This window comes from Venustampulla echinocandica (assembly GCF_003357145.1).
Source record: "Venustampulla echinocandica strain BP 5553 chromosome Unknown scaffold_1, whole genome shotgun sequence".
In the NCBI taxonomy this organism is placed as follows: domain Eukaryota; kingdom Fungi; phylum Ascomycota; class Leotiomycetes; order Helotiales; family Pleuroascaceae; genus Venustampulla; species Venustampulla echinocandica.
Window position 1 is genome coordinate 3,238,316 of NW_022474206.1, and position 18,889 is coordinate 3,257,204.

The 18,889-nt window shown below is 50.1% G+C and overlaps 6 protein-coding genes across 6 annotated transcripts; 4 read left to right on the forward strand and 2 right to left on the reverse strand.

Annotated features, from left to right (window-relative positions):
• Positions 1-10: 10 nt before the first annotated feature.
• Positions 11-4,367, forward strand: BP5553_03598 (uncharacterized protein; the record flags this gene model as incomplete). The annotated part of the gene is made up of 10 exons (XM_032012221.1): positions 11-22; positions 71-911; positions 960-1,603; positions 1,654-1,807; positions 2,470-2,586; positions 2,666-2,688; positions 2,886-3,213; positions 3,280-4,016; positions 4,067-4,257; positions 4,316-4,367. The coding sequence occupies 10 exons, from the start codon at positions 11-13 to the stop codon at positions 4,365-4,367; spliced, it is 3,099 nt and encodes a 1,032-aa protein (XP_031871914.1).
• Positions 4,368-4,732: 365 nt separating this feature from the next.
• Positions 4,733-7,962, forward strand: BP5553_03599 (uncharacterized protein; the record flags this gene model as incomplete). Its single annotated transcript, XM_032012222.1, has 9 exons — positions 4,733-4,781; positions 4,838-5,197; positions 5,244-5,395; positions 5,448-6,185; positions 6,239-6,366; positions 6,419-6,852; positions 6,902-7,468; positions 7,527-7,702; positions 7,756-7,962. 9 exons carry the CDS (start codon positions 4,733-4,735, stop codon positions 7,960-7,962), a joined length of 2,811 nt encoding a protein of 936 aa, XP_031871915.1.
• Positions 7,963-8,307: 345 nt separating this feature from the next.
• Positions 8,308-9,311, reverse strand: BP5553_03600 (uncharacterized protein; the record flags this gene model as incomplete). The annotated part of the gene is made up of 2 exons (XM_032012223.1): positions 8,308-9,150; positions 9,207-9,311. 2 exons carry the CDS (start codon positions 9,309-9,311, stop codon positions 8,308-8,310), a joined length of 948 nt encoding a protein of 315 aa, XP_031871916.1.
• A 978-nt stretch (positions 9,312-10,289) lies between these two features.
• On the forward strand, positions 10,290-13,395 carry BP5553_03601 (uncharacterized protein; the record flags this gene model as incomplete). The annotated part of the gene is made up of 7 exons (XM_032012224.1): positions 10,290-10,469; positions 10,612-10,732; positions 10,953-10,995; positions 11,067-11,107; positions 11,299-11,566; positions 11,897-12,075; positions 12,122-13,395. The coding sequence occupies 7 exons, from the start codon at positions 10,290-10,292 to the stop codon at positions 13,393-13,395; spliced, it is 2,106 nt and encodes a 701-aa protein (XP_031871917.1).
• Positions 13,396-13,878: 483 nt separating this feature from the next.
• On the reverse strand, positions 13,879-16,028 carry BP5553_03602 (DNA polymerase; the record flags this gene model as incomplete). The annotated part of the gene is made up of 4 exons (XM_032012225.1): positions 13,879-15,657; positions 15,718-15,747; positions 15,806-15,871; positions 15,948-16,028. 4 exons carry the CDS (start codon positions 16,026-16,028, stop codon positions 13,879-13,881), a joined length of 1,956 nt encoding a protein of 651 aa, XP_031871918.1.
• Positions 16,029-17,479: 1,451 nt separating this feature from the next.
• BP5553_03603 (Uncharacterized protein) lies at positions 17,480-18,697 on the forward strand (the record flags this gene model as incomplete). The annotated part of the gene is made up of 1 exon (XM_032012226.1): positions 17,480-18,697. The coding sequence occupies one exon, from the start codon at positions 17,480-17,482 to the stop codon at positions 18,695-18,697; it is 1,218 nt and encodes a 405-aa protein (XP_031871919.1).
• Positions 18,698-18,889: the final 192 nt, after the last annotated feature.

Genomic DNA, 18,889 nt, shown 5'->3' on the forward strand with positions numbered 1-18,889 from the left:
GGACTTATTAATGCAACAAATGGTAAGGAACCCTTTCCTGTGTTTACGAGCTATTACTAATTATCCATAGGCGCCAGGGCCCGACACTTTGAAGAGAAAACGCTCTCGACCCTCGGAGTGGTGGACTGCGACTCCTCCCACTTCAGTTAAACAACATCCGCTAGAGCAACAAACCGAACAACGACCTGAAGAGCGAGGCGGGAGCAGTCCGGTGGAGCATACAGGTGAAGAACATTTTCCAGAACAATCACCTAAGAATGCGAATGCCTCCAAAACTCTACAGTCAACACAAAGAGAAACCTCGAAACGAAGGCGTTCGCGTCCTTCGGACTGGTGGGCAGTGGACTCCTCAGTCTCATTCCAGGAAAATGAACCAACAGCGAAGAAGCGGATTAGCCCTAATACGATTGATCCGAAGCGAGCAATTAAGGAGATCCCATCTGCTTCGAATCGAGGGAAACCGGTGGACCAGAATGTTATAGCCGAGATAGATGAGAATGCGAATACAGAAGTGAAACCTTTGAAACGGAAGGCCAAATCCGACAGTGTAGCCCAATCTCGAGATCAGGAACAGAGCGCTGGAAGTAGCATCTTGCCCACAGCGAAGAAGCGCGGGAGGCCCCCAACACGGCAATCAAAGCAGGAGGGCACAGATGAAATTATATCCGCTCCTGATCGGAACGGGACGAAGAAACAGCGTGGGAGAGATCGCAAACAGCAAGCCCGCGTAGGCGAAGTGCTCGATGTTCAGACGGCTTCATCGGCATTCGGAAGTACACGCCCTCAAGTCGGACGAGTAGTTAAATCTTCAAAACATGGGAGCAGCCAGCCTCCCAATCTCAAGAAGCGCAATGGTCCATCAAGCTCAGCAGTCTCGAAGCAGTCTGCTGAAAACCCCAAGGCCTTAGATAGTAGGTACATAAGATTAGTTGAGCCTACGTATGCTAATATTATCTCAGAAGCGAATGAACTACGTGATACCAAGCGTCGCCGGGTCCGTGAAGCGTCACAGGAGGAAGAGGATGGCGGCCAGGTGCCAGAGGTGCCTCTTCGGTATCAACATTTGGCCGCTGTGACTCGGAGAGTGCCTCGCCAAACTATTGAGGCGAAATGGGAAGCTCTAAATCCGAGTTGCATTGAGCATATCTCGCAATTGCTGGCTGACATACAAAAACCTGCTGCCGTGCGTTTCAAAGATGAGCATAGGAGGACTCAGGCAAGCACAGTATTGCAGATGGTCTCTCGCCGGCTTGTTAGCAAGATCTCAAAGGGCATCCCATTTCCACCGGGGACCAGCCGTCAACGCGAAGACGACTTCAATTTCGAGAAAATAATTAACCGGAACAGGGTGCTGGACAGTCAACTCACAGCCGCTATAGATGGGAACAAACTTTTGGATGCTAGTTTGAGCAACGAGATGGCACTGTTAGAGTCGGAGACGGCTGCTCTATCTAAACTGGAGACCAATGCAAAAGCTGAGGCTAGAAAAAGGAAGCAGGGCGAGCGGAAACTCCATCCGCTGCTCCAGCCTGACGGTTCCGCGACGGAGGACGGGATGGACGATGCCGGAATAGTATCAACCTCCGTGCGGCCAACGTTGGGTGTAAGTTCTCTGAACTCCTTACATGTACCATCCACTAATTGTGTGTCCAGATCTTGGAGGATGAGAATATGCAAGCTGTTGTTCAAAAACTTGAGGGCCACGTCGACAGCATGGGTGGCAACTTGGAACAAGTTCACGGAATAACTGAAGCAATGGCGAAAACCAAAGCGGCTGTGCAAGTCATTATTTTTGACCACCTCGATCGTACTCGGTCTGAGGAGGTCGTATTGGGCACGGAATAATTATTGGGTTTTTCTGGTATCGTGGTCAGCAATTCTCGAGACCGCGGGAAGACGGAAGGAAGCCAAATAATCACGATTAATGGGAGTGCTCGGGGCATGCCGAGATGTGGTCTATATTATACCTTAGTTATAGCTACATACCTGGAGGTACTTAGGGTGCTACCTAGGCACCCGGGTTACCTCGTCGAGTGATGCCCCAAACGCTGTCACATGATTGTTAGCCGTTTCGAGACCTTTGCATGTGTACCTGCTTACTGCTTACCGCCTTGAAACCCACTTGAGCTGTAATGTAAAATATTCTCGGCTTCTGTTTAAGCTAGCTCGGCCGGCCCCGCAATTCTGTGCGTGAGCATCTTGAGGAGAGACAACACCAACCAAGTACTTCATATCTACCTATGCGATAGCTTCGTAGAATCCCCGAAATCCACCAGAACCAGAATCTTGCAAATAACGAAACGGTGCGCCGCGCTGCGACTCACCAATCGTCCAATCCCACTCCAACCCAAGCCTCTCTGGACGGTGCTTTGGCTCGTGCAAAGCGCTGCGGCACGCCTTCCCGAGTCCCCTTCGGCCTAACGGCCGTCAGCGTCAAGTTGCAATCCGATGGAATCTCTTGAAACGTAGGCTCCGATGCCATGGAACAAAATGCGGCCAGCAATGGGCAGGATACGAAACCCGAAACGTCGTCGCCGGCCGCGGCGACAGCTAAAGCTGGTAAAAGAAGGCGCAAAGTAAACCATGGTACGTCAAGGAAGTTGGCATCTTACCGATGCAATGGCCTGTTAGAAAATATCGCTGACCGAGAGTCGTGTGCCTGCAGCTTGTGTGTATTGTCGACGATCTGTAAGTCTTGCATTGGGTTGAAATACAAGGGATGAGCGTCGGTGGATGCACCTACGCGCAGATCTGTCTGGCAGAAGCTAATGTGATTTGGACCTGGTCAGCATATGACATGCGATTTGGTACGACCTTTTTTCTCTAATATATGCAGCCATGCGCAATCCATTGTATTCCATGACTAACTGTTTTGCGTCGTACAGGAACGCCCATGTGCGCGTTGTATAAAACGGAATATTGGGCATCTTTGCCACGATGAGCCGCGCGAACCGGAGACAGCCACGAAGAAAGCGAAGAAGCAGAACTCCAATTCGACGGCGGAAGAGAATAGTACGGCCGCGGACCAGCGACAAGGCAATATAGAGGGTGGCATGAGCAATTCGGTCGAGCTACCCCAGGAGCAATCGCAAGATAATAATAGCCTTACATCTGGGACCGCAACCCTCTCACAAGGTAGACCACTTCAGCTGGTTCAACCGTCACCTGTTTCAGGGATTCAGACAAATGCTCTCAACAGCAATAGCACACAATGTAAGCTATAGGATTAGCCCCAATCAACGTGGGAATGAGTATTGGCACTTATTAATGGGAGTACAGTTCTCGGGTATTCAAATGACTGGCTTGGGACACAGAGCCAATTCCAAGATATGCATAACTACCACCCCTCTTATATGTTCAACGCGCCGGAGGTCACAACTGAGTACAATCTCTTGAACGACTTCTTGAATAATAGTCTACTTGACGAAGGCGCTTTACTTCCTGACGATACGTCGAACTTGTATGCTGATCAAGCCGGTAACATGTTACCAGGAGGATTAAGCAACACTTCTGGTTTGCACCATTCTGGGCCCGTGGGCCCTGGGAATCCCCAGAGCAGCGGGATCTCAAGGCCAGCTAGTACCATTCCAATTGATAAGGCGCGAGAATATTATCTACAAGCAGCCGACCCAACAGGTAACGATGCTCCTGAAGAGAGAATGCAACGCCTTCTTCGAGCAAAGTATGACGCTGGTATGCTGAAGCCTTTCAACTACGTGAAAGGATACGCACGCCTATCCGCTTACATGGATGGCCATATGCATGCTGCTTCTAAGCAAAAGATCCTTCGGCAATTGGATCGTTTTAGGCCAAAGTTCAGGGAGAAGATCCAAGCCTTGACAGACATTGAACTCATTTATGTAGAAATGTGGTTCGAACGTAGTCTCATGGAATATGATCGCGTCTTTGCCAGTATGGCGATTCCCGCCTGCTTATGGAGGAGAACTGGCGAGATATTCAGGGGCAACAAAGAGATGGCGGAACTAATTCATGTACCAATAGATAAACTTAGAGACGTGAGTTTTCTTATCCATCTAGCCGATATACGCACTAACCAGCAACACAGGGCAAGATTGCGTTACACGATATCCTTACTGAGGAGTCGCTTGTTAACTACTGGGAGAAATTTGGGGCCATTGCATTCGACCAGAGTCAGAAAGCACTCTTGACGAGCTGTTCTTTGAAAAATCCAGATGATCCGTTGACCACTATTAAATGTTGCTTTTCATTCACGATAAGGAGAGATGACCACAAGATGTAAGTATTGAATTGCCTCGTCGCTTTCTCCTCAGCTTGCCATGCTGATAATTCACAGACCTTCTCTTATTGTCGGCAATTTTCTACCTCAAGACCCAGTAAAGCGTTAACCTCCGCTGGTTGTTCAAAGTAGATACTAGGATTTTGGGTAAATACACTGCATAGGCGCTGTTGGAGTTTATGTGCTGCGCAAGATAGTAGGGGGCGCTTTGCGTTATTGTGCTCGCTAGGAGAGCAACCCTTGAAAGTTCTAGCTTATTTTGAGGTGCTTGACTAAATCAACACAACACACATCACTCCCACTCCACTCAGCCCATTTTCCAAATCCGATCCCTTTTCCTTCAATTCATGCCTACCAAGAAGCACTGGTAGCGAGAGTAATTCGGGATAATAGGGGATTTTATCGTGACTTGACGAGTTCCCCGTCGAAGGGTCCCTGCACCGGGAATTGGCAGCACATCTCGCAGATATAGCCATGGCGCCGCTCCCATCAGCGCGCCCCGAGAAAGAGAAGCGTGTCCGGAGTCTCTTATGCAAGTTCCCATGCCCAAGAAGATTGCTGAATGATTGCTTATCTCAGCCCAAGCCTTCGCTGCCGATTTAGAAGCTCAGCTGCCTGCAGCCGCATCCTCGAGATCCCCAGGTCCCCTTCTTGACGAGATTGAGAAGTGCATATCCACCTTCCCTGGAAATTTGGGCACCGCTGCAGCATCGAAGTGTCAGGAAATCGATAGCTCCGGCACGACATTATGGAATATCTGCACCCGTCTCAGGCGCAATCACGACACCGAGAACACTGAGGCCGTTCCAATTATACTGGTCTTGACACGTGTGTTTGCATTTCTTCTGTTGTGCTGTGCGCACGACCATGGAAAGTCTACAACGGGTAATATTTTGAGGTTGGCCAAGATTGGTATCAAAGCTGCGAAGAATTGCTTAGGTATGCAGCTCGATGGTCCGCAGTACCCTTGCTGATCTGATGGCAGAGCGGAAAGAACTCGGGCTCGCCTTTAAGGTCCTCGAGAAGGTTGGGAAGTATGAAGACTCGTTGAAGGGATGCCAGTCGGAGCTCGGGCTAGAAGATGGACAAGAGCCCGAGCGAGTAAGCGCAGAGTATTTTGTTCTACGCACAGCTCTAGTAGGTGAAGCCTGTGCGATTTTCATATACGTCGTTTCTGACCTGAAGCAAGGCATGGTATCAGAAGCAGTATGATATTGTCGAGCACATGTACAAGAATTGCATGGCTTCGAAGCGCAATTTCGACTCGAATACCGCAGAGAGCCTAGCAGATGTTCTCTATGAGATGGGCAAGGATCTTATAACATCTCAACAATACCAGTTATCCGTTAAATGGCTTGAGCGAGCATACGAGGTGTTAACCACCCAGGAGCTCGACAGACTTAGCATGGATGCTAGCGAGCTTCGAATCTCCATCATACAATCACTTGTTAAAGCTCTGCTTCAGCTCAAGGACGATGGGGCACTAGAAAAAGCCCGTGGTTTTGTCGAGCTTCTCCAAAACGAGCTTGGAGACAAACTAATCGTATTGTTGCTCCGGTTAGAACTTGTTAATGCCAACACGGCGGATCCTTTCGATAGTTTGTCCTATAGCGAAGTCTTACACAGGATGATTCGGGTGGTGATATTGAGCGATGGCAATTTTAAGCTTTTGATGTTCCATATTCGAAAGCTGAACAACAAAAGCCCAAGTTTGGCCTGTAAAGTACTAGACGACCTGCTAAGGTTGCGGGTAATAAAAGAAGGGCGAGAGGAATTGCTTGAGAGAGTAGTAGTTACACGTTTATGGATGACGACGAGTCAGATGGATGCTCCAGATGCCCCGGGCTTGCTCGAGACGTTGCTCTCTACCGCGCTCGATAATTTCAACCAGCCTATAGGTTCATCAGCAACTTTGGCAGCACACATGGTATGTTCTGCCTCTTTCTCTGGCGATATATGACGGCCCTGATATCTGAACAGTTACTCTGGAAGCGTATCGAGTCGAACTACGCTCAGGGACAGTACGATATTGCTGAGAAATGGTGCCGTCTAGCTTTGCACCCAATTTTCGAGAAATCGGGAGACGTCAACATGGCTCGGATATCGAGGTGATTACTTCTGAACTTCAGAAAGGGACGGATGCTTACATGATATATGTAGGAAGCTTTTGTTATGCGCTCTAGCTAGACAAGATACTGGTAGTGCTAGAGGTGCCTTTGGGTCAATGTCGGATACGGCTAAAAATGAGCCCATGACAAGGTTCCTGATGTACAAAATCGCCATACGCTCGAAGGAATTCGAACTGGCTGCTGAATGCCTACAAATTATCAGTACCTCTTCCAACAGCGATCCGACCCTTTTATATGCTTGCTGCCTGGACTCCCTACAGGTTAACAACAAAAGCCAAACATTAACTGCATTGCAGCTCGTGCTTGAGAAATCCAATTATGCACCGCTCTCTCCTGTTCACTTGCCGTCGCTGCTTCGTGTCACCATCGGTATAACATCTTCATTGCTCGAAGAATCACAAAATGCAGGAGGCGAGGGGGACTATGAAGTGCTCGTGGACAAGCTCTGTAAAATGTTCGAAGGAGGTAAGGCTTCACAAAGACTCAAATTGTAGCGGAACTGACTCTTGAGCAGCTGTCTCGTCGATGAAGAAGCCACCGAACTCTGTAAAAGGCACCGACGTTTTATGGACTTCATCTGAAGTTGATTGGTTTTCGAAGAATTCATACAACACCGCCATTAAACATATATCTATATGGCCTCCACGTTATGTATTACGAATGTTGGTCTGTTGCACCTCATTCATCTCCCAATACCCCTCGGATATCAGTGAGCAGATCTCCGACGATCTAGATCTCCGCAAGATGTTTTGCGAGTTCTCCGCAGGAACTCTTCTTGTTGCACTAGCTCGTAGTGAAGATAATATCGAACAGCGATCCCAAGATTACCTCCGCTTGCGCAAGCACGTCAGTAGTTTCGATAAGTTACTAGTAGAAAGATTGCCTAAATTAGAAGAAGTTCAGAGTCAAGACCTGCTGCAGAAGCTAGCTGTCCTTCTAGCATTCGACTTCGAAGCAGCTTGTCAGTTAAAGGCTTGGGATGATCTGGGAGAAATTATCCTCAAGATCAATATCACCAAGAGTGTACGTGCCTTAGAACTAATGGCGGACTGTATCCTCTCTATTCAACCTCCAACTCAAGGTTCGTTGAATTTTTACATCTCACTACCACTGCGAACTAGTTCTAATTCTTCGTATAGTTCTCATCGTCAACTTAAAAAGAATCATAAATGAAGCCTGCAGTCTCGATGCAATGGACAATTCCAAACTGGCGAAGTACATGCGTTGTCTATTCCAAATCGCACTATCAGATAATGCTGGAGTAGCAGAACAACTCCTCGACCAAATCCGTGATCTAGCTGAAGAATCCCGAGATGTGAGGCTCCCCACCCCCTCTAATTTGTATATTCTTAACTAACATGGATGTAGATTGATCAGCCATATCCTACGGAGGAGCTTGATTGGATCGCTACCAAGTCTTTCAATCATGCTATCGACCTTTATTGTAATGGCCAAGATGAAGCTTGCAAGACCTGGGTGGGCAAGGCTCTTAACATCACTCATTTCTGCGATGATGGAGGAGCGTTGGAGAGGTTGTTGCAAAATAAATTGATGGGATTGAAGTTCGATGTTTGATTACATTTACCTTGACTACCACAGTCCTCAAAAAAGAGAACGAGGGGCGTATCGATATTCGTTTCAAAAGCTACACACTTGCGATGGGGAATTTCATGAGTATTGCTCTAAGGTCGCTTAACATGCTGTTAGATGATGCTGAGCTGTGGGTTTGCCTCTGATAAGAATGGTCTCCTGCTACACATAGTTCGGCACTCCCTTCTTCGTTAGATATTCAAGCTCTTGCGCTAGGGTAGGGATTGCAAAGTTGTAACTTTAATACTTATAGCCATGTATATTATACAAATGATTTGAGCCAAATTATATACAACTTCTAGAGTTCTACCCTTTAGCCATGTCCACCGATTAAACTAGAACCTTCTTGAGCACCTTCCCAAATACACCTCTAACCCTTTCCGGGTTCTCAGCAATATAAGTGAACACCGCCGCCGTGCTAACCGCAAAAGCTGCATTCTCCCTCCACTGGTTCTCCCACAGATACCGTCTAGGGAAAAGCGTAGCCAAAGCCCTCGGGGCGACAAAAATTCCCAGTTCCTTCCTCCGACCGGCATTCTCGATTAGCACACTCCACCCGCAAAACATACAACCCGTTCCTACGCAAATCCCCGAATCGATTTGCTGTCGTGCTGAGGTATGGGTGCCGATGAGAGATGGTCCGACGCGCGTGCGTGCTATGCAGATACCGTAATAAAAGAGTGCTATGAAGGACGCGAGGAAAGCAGAGGAGCGCGCGGATGATTTCAAGGCACGCTTTGCTCCGTCTTTGCTAGGGCGGCGCACTAAGAGAAGGAGGTTTATGGGGAGGTATGTTGAGATTGCCCAAATGAAGGAGCGAGACCAGCGGGAGAGGGCATGATACTCGCAGCTTTTCCCCGTGGCCATGTGGACTAGCTCGCAGGGGAAGGGGATGCTTTGTACAGGATCGCCATAGGATAACGGCAGGTTGTAGTCTTTGCACATCCCTTGGAGTAAGGGCGCCTGACCGGTTTCAACGCCGTATTTTATTTCGCCCCAGCGACAACGCCGGAGGGCGATGAGGAGCCGATGATCGACCGCCGCGGCTGATTTGATCCATTTGTTATAGGAGCGTGGCAGTCGGTCCGGCGTGTATATCCAGGCCCACATTATTAGAGCACAGGAGGTGGCGAAGATTGAGGGGTCTGTTAAGGTAGAGGCGAGGTTTTCAATCTAGGTTTTGATATCAGCATTTTAATAAGATGTAGGGATAGGTGCATGAACTGTACCTGCGTCCATTTCCCCGCTGCTTTGCGTCTGGTTTCTCGCCGAGACCATAATTCTCCAACTAGCGCATCAACGGCTCTGGTAACAGCAAAGAGTGTCAAATCCATGGTTCGCCCAGCAAACCGTATTGGTCTGAGGGCTGACCCCGTAGGTGTTTCTTCGGCGACATAATCGATGTAGGCGTCACTCTTCTTGGATTGGAGGAGCTTGAGGCTGAACCATGCTGCAATGAAGGTTGAAAGCAATCGAGTTAGTCTGTACAACGTTAGAAATAGAGTTCTAGCCAATACTTGACAAGAAATATAATCAGATTATTGGTGGACTTCGGGCCGGCCCAGTATAACTTTAGTTCAAAAATTGGTTGGGTGAGAGCACTTGCTGTGAGATAGATGGAAAGATAACGCAGTTGAATAGAAAGAAATCCCTACCTCTTCTGTACCGAAGCGGATATAGATGATAGAAACTTTGCAAATAACCTCCTCAATGGTATCTGAGAGAGTTGTTAATAATTGTTGAGAGTAAGAAACAGGGAAGATCAGAGTCACGTGCCTGCAAAAAAGTCGATCCCCCAACAAGGGCAGCACAGAAAGTAGGAAAGCGTTGCAGCTCTAGCCCGCCCCTCAATATGTGGATTAGGGAAGTGGAAAAGTCGTTCTTGGGTTTCTCATCTAGAAGCTTCCGTTTCCGGCCGAGATGCGTGAGGAGCAGCGTCAGCAACCTCGGTGCGGTGCTTGATATGTAACCCAGAATATAGGCACGCAACACAGGGCGCAGAATAGGAGGCACTCCTTGCCCAATCAGCCCTCCGACTCGAGGCCGTTGGCGTGGAGGAGCGGCTGACTGCATGGCCACAACAGCGGGGGAATGGATTGCACAGCGTGGACCTGATCAAACGACAGAAGATCGAAGTTTCGACACCAGATCGAGAATGTTCTGCAGCTCAGTCACCGCATATCAAAACCACCTGCTGTGATGAGATGAGGTCCCACGACCAGGCTACTGAGGACTAAAGACTAAAGACGGGCGGCAATGGACGCCACTTGCGGCGTCCCAGGACATTTGGCTGACATGCGGACTGGGCAATAATGGGAGTCCAAAGAGAGTTGGGAGGAAAGTTGAAGATTTTTACCGAGGCTATTCGACGACGATGGCTGCGAAAGGGAAGTACCCCGGACTTTGAGACAAGGAAGTTCGGCCGCTATCTCGATGGGCCAAGGCACTTCGAAACAGGCCCGTCGAGGACGGAAGTTAGTACGGGCGGAACTGTGAGTAGTGATGGGAAAGAGGGCTTGGATGATTAGCGTGGCGGTTGCGAATACTCCCGTCGTGACATCGTGCTGATCAGGGGGAACGGCGTCGTAGATCGGATTGGCTACACGGGTGCTACTAGCTCCCCTTTTTTGAAAGGCGTCCAATGTGCTCGATTACGAGCCAGAAAGCTCTGTTCTCTACGGTATCTTCCGCGACAATCGACCGAGGCCTCCATATAATTCCGAAACTATGGGGTACGGGGTAGGTGTTCAATACCGTATGTCTGCGGCGTCTTACTTGGGCTTGCATTGAAAGGGGCTTGCGTGCATGACGAGCAGAGCAGCTCTTGGGCAGACAATCTCCGCTAGGTTGAGGCGGCTTGTATTCTATGGGGCAATGGAAGGTTCCAAAGGAGGTTTCCTTCGCAAAGGGCTGCAGTACGTTGAAACGGGGTCGTCCTGGAGTTGCTTAGGAGGGGCCTATTCACAGTTCGATAGGTGGTCTTAGGCGTAACGTTAATGGACGGAGGTTTGAGTGCTGGTAAGGTTACTTGGGACTGGCTCTGGCTGCATAACGAAGCCTACTGTATTCATTATTGACATTGCCATCAGCACTAGCCGTATAACGGTCGAGGATGCTGGAGTTAAACACTGTTAGTATTAATTGTTGATATTATTGTTATTAATTATAACGTCAACACTCTGCCTCCCTTTTTTTTTTGGCATGTGAAGACCAAGACCCTCTCGCTCTCGCGCTCTCTCTCTCTCTCTCTCTCTCGCAGCTTGGACGGACAATATCCAAGCCACAGCCTCTCGGTGCCACAGCGTGCCCACACCGCTCTAGGGACTCTTCGCAGGGACGCTGCGGACTCTAAACATTCGCGCAAAACCCGCTCCAAGCACCAAGTGGAGACCGCTCGACTCTTGTGTTATGTAGTTGTCCAAGTCCCAAGCCCAAAGTCCAAGTCTGCAGACATCCCCATCCCCATCCCCATCCCCATCCTCATCCCCATATGCACCCGCACATCCCTTCCATATCGTCCTTCCCTTACATCTGCACTGCAACCTGTGGCCGGTCACGGAGAATTCTGGAATCCAAATCATCCTTCGGAGTTTGTCGCATTACCGCGGCTTTGCAGTCTCGTCACCACGATAAGAGAGAAAAGGGCGATTGATTGCCTGTAGTCGAGCCTGTTGTAGCGCGTGCCACAGCTCCTTCACTGCCAAAGACCATCGCAACCACCGCAGACCAACCTCAAGACGTCGCCAGCCTATAGGGCGCCTATACTCTCAAGGAGCTGCTCATATCCCTCCTGCGATCTATGGCTTGGGTCCCCGGGTGTCGTCAAAGCCGTTCCTGTATTCCCTCGCACCAGAACGCCACAAACCATTCGTGACGTTTATTTACAAGTGCGGGATAAGCCCTAAAGACTGAGGGACAGCGGGAAAGATCTCACATTCACTTCCATACCAGATCAGGCCCAGCAAAACCACCGTGATCATTACGTTCTTTCCACCCTACCACCAGTTGCGGTAGCCCAGTGCGACGGCCCCATGCTCGCGGTTCAACGTCCAAGCATGGGTTCGTCGAAGCCACCAAACTTCAATATGCCATTTGGCTGTACGTATGACTGCATAAGGCACAAAACTCTTCTGACTTGACATAGATTCGTTCAACGAGTCTAACTCAAATTTCCCCTTACCTTCGCAAACGCCTCCGGCTCCAGGGCCTTCCTTACTCGACGACAATGAATCCAAATTCCTAGACAGCTTCTTCGACGATGTGAGCCAGGATCAGTTCGACTTCAATTTCTTCACAAATGCGCCGGGTAGGGCCGATGCAGGGTTTGGATGGGAGGAACTACCGCCGACGTTTATGGGGACGACCTCTTCCTTTGGCCAGCAACCTGCGATGGGCGCTCATAATTTCCTTGATCCAAATTTCGATGCCTTGTCCTTACAGATGCCAACCGGCCCATCATTACCACAACCAACGCCCGATGATGTGATAGAGGCGGCGACACTGCTACAGAATGGGTCTGCGGGAAGGCCTCGTGGTGCTGCCCAGGGGACTTTTTTTCCTCCACAGGATATGTCGATACCACCTTCGAACGGCCTGATCAGACCACAATATACCCAACAGCGGTCGTTTCCTGGGGCCCATGAACGGTCAAGTAGTAGAAATGAGTTCACACCGGATACATATTATGCGGATATGGTATTTGGGAGAAATCCTGACAAGAACCCCCCACGTCCGAGGAATAACAACCAAAAGCTGGATATTCGGTGGGGATCAGATACGTCGTTCGCCGCGGCACAAGGTTTCATGGCCCCTAGTAATCAGGATACGGAAGCGGAGCTAGAACGCGCACATATTCAAACTATAGAATCGGCCCTCAAGCTCGACCTAGGCGAAGCAGGCAGCACCGATAATTCCCATCCCACGAGCCCCGTGCAACATTTCAAACCCCAGCTAGGGAACAAGTCGAATAGTCAGGTAGGCGATGAAGCAGACCCAGATTCGAGGCCAACGAAGCGGAGGAAGGGCAAATCCCACGAAGAAGGCGACGAGGATGACATAATCCCAAGCTCCGCACAAGAAGCCAAGAAACGAAGGCCAACAAAGAAAGAACCTCTCGAATCCTTAGCAAAAGACGCCGACGCCTCAAAACGCCGGAAATCAAGTGGTACCGGCGGGAAATCCGCACGAGAAAACCTCACGGAAGACCAGAAGAGAGAAAACCATATCCGGAGTGAGCAGAAAAGACGAACGCTCATCCGAGAAGGATTTGAGGATTTAGGGGAGTTGGTTCCCGGGCTGAAGGGCGGTGGCTTCAGCAAGAGCGCGGTACTTGTTATGGCTGCGGACTGGATGGAGGATTTGTTAAGGGGGAATGAGATGCTACGCGCGCGCTTGGAGCAGATGGAGGGGAGGAGGTGATACGCGGCGCAGGTGTAGGATTATGGAGGGGGGTTAATGGGCGAAAATTATTGGGTCATGGTACTTCTGCAATTCACAATTGGCTCGTGGCCGCGGTGGGGGAGGGGGGGGGATATGGAGTTTTACATTAGGCGATATTTTGGGAGGTCCGGTTGGGGGTGGGTGGATTGGCTTGCCTGCCCCTTCATGATACACAGGATCTTGGAAATCATGACTTGATACAAATGGGATGAAAGAACGGCGGGAGGGCGGTTTACGAACCAAATCCAGAGAAGCGCAGATACTAAATATGGTATCTACGTACATAGATCCTTTTACTTTTATTTCGAAGGGATCGGGGCTTCACATCGCGGAGTTAAACAGTCACAAACGCGGGCGGCTATACCGATATTCTTCACTTTGTGTAGCATCTACATAGAACAAAAAAAAAAAGATAATTCTCCAATCCCAGTAGCAAAATCTTAATTTTTGTGATATATGATTTTATTTGTCCAGGTCATGGAAACGCTCATGAGCCGCCATTGCAAAAGCAGGCATGACGGCATTGCACACAGCGCACATCGCCCTGTTACCAGCACCGTCATCTTCGTCGTCCGATTCCCATGATGCGTTGCCATCGGTCGACGTCTGTGTGGGTTGTATCATATCCTCGGAACCAGCTAGAGCAGTTGGTACACAGTGATGCTGGATTTCATTTCCCAAGGTAGGTGGAAGAGGGATAGCATGAGATGGTACTACAGCCTCCGACCCAGCAGGATGGTCAGGAGGTACATCTCGATCTTCAACTTTCCACTCTTTTAGGACTTCCTCTTGCCGCTTGAACATACGACCGATATCTCTCCTACCACCAGCTCTCCCATCATCGCTAGCGGTCTCAACCATGTTCGTCACCGCGACGTTCAAGAGACTGAGACTCCAACCGCTGGGCTGCGAGTGGAGTCTGCGGAACATAGGAATTAAGGCCACTTGGACGAGTTTCTCTACTATGGCATTGATGTCTTCCTTGAGGTTGAAGACAAAGTTAGGTAGAGGGCCGGATCTTGAGATTCGGTTGAAACTGCGCGTCCGAGTCCCATCAGCGTTCAGTGGTAAACGTGGACGTGTCGAAAGACGAAGCGTCTTTGGATGCGCGGTCCATCGTTTCCCACCTGCTGAGTCGGGCTCGTCGTCATCCTCTAGAAGGTCACGATGCATCCGTCTTATCAGGCTGGTGGTCAGCGTTCGAAGCTCTTTCACAACTTCGGACATGGTCTCCAGTCGACCATATGAGTCTTCGATGCTAATTTGGGACGGGACGTTCTTAGCTTGCTGGACTTCGGTATCATCAATCCCATTGATAAGATTCCATGCCCTACCACCAATCCCACGTTCTGCACCGGGAACGCCGAGAATCTTTTCGAGCAACTCGGGGCCCATGCCTGGAAAAGTTGCGACGTGGCCCACCGTTATAGATTCATTCGTCCCTTCATACATGCTTCTATCATCAAAATCAGCAGGCCGTGAAAGGACGTGGTTACGAATCCGCTGAGACATTTTGAAGCCAATTCCTGGGATCTTCCCAATATCGTGGCCGTCCAAGAATAGAGAAACGTGGCTCTGACGACGGGCTTCATCGCTAGAGGATAAGCAGGATGCATCCTCCAGGATCACGTAAGGTGGTAATAGAGTGGTCTGTCCCTTAGGCTTGTTTAGATTTCCGACGAGCTTGCTCAGGAGCTTGTTCGTCGAAATTCCGACCGTTGATGTGTAGCCTTGATCGTCCTCGAGATTCAATCTGAGGTGATGTGCCAAATGTGATCCTAATATGAGCCGCGTCATAAGCGTTACAGTATCGTTATCCTCACGGCCAAGAGGCGGAGTGACCGTGCAGGATCGTGACGGAATACCCTGCTGCGGATTGTCTGGGAAACTATGCCCGGCAATTTTTGTCGCATCGTAAGAAAATCCTACAGTAGGATCATTACGCTTCAGTTGGAAAAACGAGTGTTCGAGGTCATTCGTGTTCAAAATGGCTTGGTTGTAATCGATTAAATCGGTTACGTCCATCCATACCTCATCGAAACCAAGCTTCTCTACCTTACCACTCCACGTGAATGCTTCGAGGAACTTGTAGAGAGCTTTGGAGGCATCTCGAAATCGGCCAAGCTCCTCGCCCAACACAATCACGACGTCTGGGACGAGCTTCTTGGCCTCAGAGATGAGCTGGAGTTTGCGTAGTCCCCGCCGTCGAGCTTCATAATTGCAAGTGACCACGATTTGTTTCTGCGACCGCTGTCAGCGACCAAGACTTAAATGATAAACGTGTCCTAAAAGAGCTCGTACCTGTTGCACAGCCTTTGGAGGAGGCGTCAGCTTGGATTACGGAGTAAAGGATCTAATTTGGGACAGGGATATAATCGGGTGTACTCACTAGGGGCAAGGCCTTCAAGGAGGGATTCTCGCGCTCAAAAACAGACGCGTAAAAGCAATCATAATCCTAAGTGAGCCCAGTCAGCTCTGGCTGCTGTTGGTGTTGTGTTTCGTAGGCTGAGGCGGAGCTAACAACTACTAACAAAATGTAAAACGATCCTGTTGTCGTTGCGCGTCTGAATCCGCGGCCGCGCAGCCACAGCAGCCGCAGCTGTCGAGATCATAATGGCAATAATAACAATATGGGCAAGGGCAGACGAAAGCTACCACGGAATGCGTCTAGAGTTGACCGTTTCATTCTCGCCATACGAATAATAGTCGGCGCGCTAGACTTGAGATAGGACGCTGAGCTGCAGGCAGTGGGCGCCGAGCCAACAGCATTTGAGATACTTGTATGTCGTATGTCGTATGTCGTATGTCGTCGAGATGTTCCCCGGTTCGCGGTGCCCGAGACGGTCAACAATCCAGAGTCGACAGTTCGAGACGTCTGGGCTTTGTACCAACTACCAAATAGGCAATGGCTATAAATGGCAGCTGGTGGGGTCCACTGGGCTTCGTCAGCGCCGCTAGGCTGAAAGCAGCTACCGTTGCTCGTGTTGACTAAGGTACGAGTTCGTACTCCACCATCAGGTACGTACTTCGTACTCCATATTGCCTCCCTCGTATCGTCATTAATATTAATACCACCTACGGACGAACGTGCGTCCTCCTCATCGTCATCGCCATCGCCCTCAGAAAGCATCCGCATCCGGAGTGGCAATTTTAAACCCAGCTATTTGCGGACATGCCCTACTCGCCGTTGCAGGAGCAGCCCGTGAGCATTGGCAAGTTGCGTGGTACCCTTGGGCGGATCTTATGAGACCCGTTCCATTCTGAGATCTGCTCTGCCTGAGAAGTCGCGGCTATTCCAATCGCAGAGCCATGACACGCCACGGTTGACGCTGCCGGACAATGGCATGGCACACAGAGTCGCAGGCCATCATCCCACCCGGCTTGAGCGAACTCGAAATAACAGCGCCGTTGATTGGCATCGCAACATCGTGCCAGGACTAGTCAGCAGCCCCCAGTCCAGTGAAGCGCCATTACTCTTCCATCGCCGGAACCCATGCCCGCTGTGTTCTGGGCCGCAGTGTCCAGATGCCCAATCGAGGCCGTGTGATGGCCCGCAGATGGCGCTGCTGGCCCCCCAGCGCTTCGTGGTGCCACGGCCGCCAACAGCCTGCTGGCTGGCCTGGATGTACGAAGCAGCACGACCGGGAGATATTTTGGATCTGCCTTATCTGGGCCAATGCTTCTAGAAATACCCGTCGTTCGCGCCTAAAGTGTTGCCCGTTCCCGCATCCTCGTTTTGTCACTTGCATTAGATCATTCTCTGGCGTCTCCCCACAAACCTATTCATGGCGTGGACCGAAAGCTGGAAAGCTTGAATAATTCATATATCTCTGGTCATCATCTTCATCTTATGTTTTATGCCCTTCGGTTTATATTGCTGTCTGCTTTGCTAGATCTATTGGTCCCTGCCATTTCTCACAAGCAGGTCAGCCCCCCGCCTTAATATCGACGACGCAAGCGGGGTCCAGATACCCACCCCTATCACAGCCCTCGAGACATTCATCAACCAGATCCCCCGATCTTGGTTATAATGCTACTTTCTGTTCCTCAACATCCCTCAAGAATGTCTTTCGCTTCACAGTCGTCGTCGCCGTCGAAACGGCCGAGGCTCAGCCTTCAGATTAAGACGCCAGCCACCGCGGTGACGTTCGGAAAGTCTTCAACGGCATTGAAGGTTGATGTCGACCCGTCATCCCCTACCGCTTTCAATACACTCTCGAATGCATATGCTGTTGCTATCGAGAATGCCTCCCCACGAACCGCACGGCCCATATCAGCCGACATCAAATGCCCGAAACCTACTGCCTTACGGTTAGAGACAAAGAACTTTAGCGGTAGCAATGAATACATCCACCCTTCTCAACGGACTCAAACACCGGGACCGTTCACCATCACCTACCCAGATACGCCAAGTTCAGCCCACCCGGGCTGTACCCCAACGAGCGGGCCAACCAGTGGGCCTACAGAGCCCAAGGCTACCGCAACATCCTTCACATTCACACCACCTCAATCAGCTGGATCTATCGATCAATCGCTATCTAGAATATTTACATTCGATACAGAACCGAATAAGCAATCTTTAAGCACCCCACGAACGCCACGGCGCCGAGCGACGATAGGGAGCCAGTATCAGGTTGCGCCATACACACATCCCCGAAGTCTTCACAGCATCCTGAGGAACTCGCCACTCCCTCCGCGAAGCACTGTAACGCCTGCTACACCGAGTCGCGTTTCTTTGCGATTAGCAAATCGGGCGAAGAAAGTGGGTTACAACGACCCACTCACTCAAACAATTACAACAAATAAATATATTAAATCACATATCGACCTCTTAGCGGAGGACTCCCCGTATTCCGCCACGGATCCAGAGATGGAAAAGCCGGAAATGTTAGATTTAGCGCTGATACAAACAGCTGAGACGAGAGATGGTGGGCAAACCCCGGGTCCATTTGAGGAGATGCGGAGGAGAATGGCAGACAGCGATTTAGAAACACCCGGGACGAGGAAAAGGAAGCGGAAAGAGAAGAAGAGAAAGTGGGAATGGACGATTAGTAGTCCAGAAGCAGAGGGCGAGCAGACCAAAACCGAGGCGAATAAAACGCCGGTGACTGCATTTATGGTAGAAAAGACACCTAGCACGGCTGTCATTCGCGCCGCATCCGAGTCTACTGATTCCGAGATGTCGGAGCCAGAAGAGCGATTTGTTCCATCCGTGGGCCCTTCGACAGACTCGGAAATGTCTGATTCGGACCAGCGGCCAGGAACATCGCAATCACTTTAGTTAGAACTTGCGATGGGGCAGGACTCCTCACAAGTTTTGAGGATAAATGTCTAATTGTAAACAATTGTGTTCGTATCTGGCATATTGTGCGTGTGTGTGCGTGTGCTCCGTAGGGCTGACGAGACGCACGCCTGATGTGCCATGATCACCAGACCAGCGCCGTGTTGAGACATTAACTGTGCTTCAAGTTGC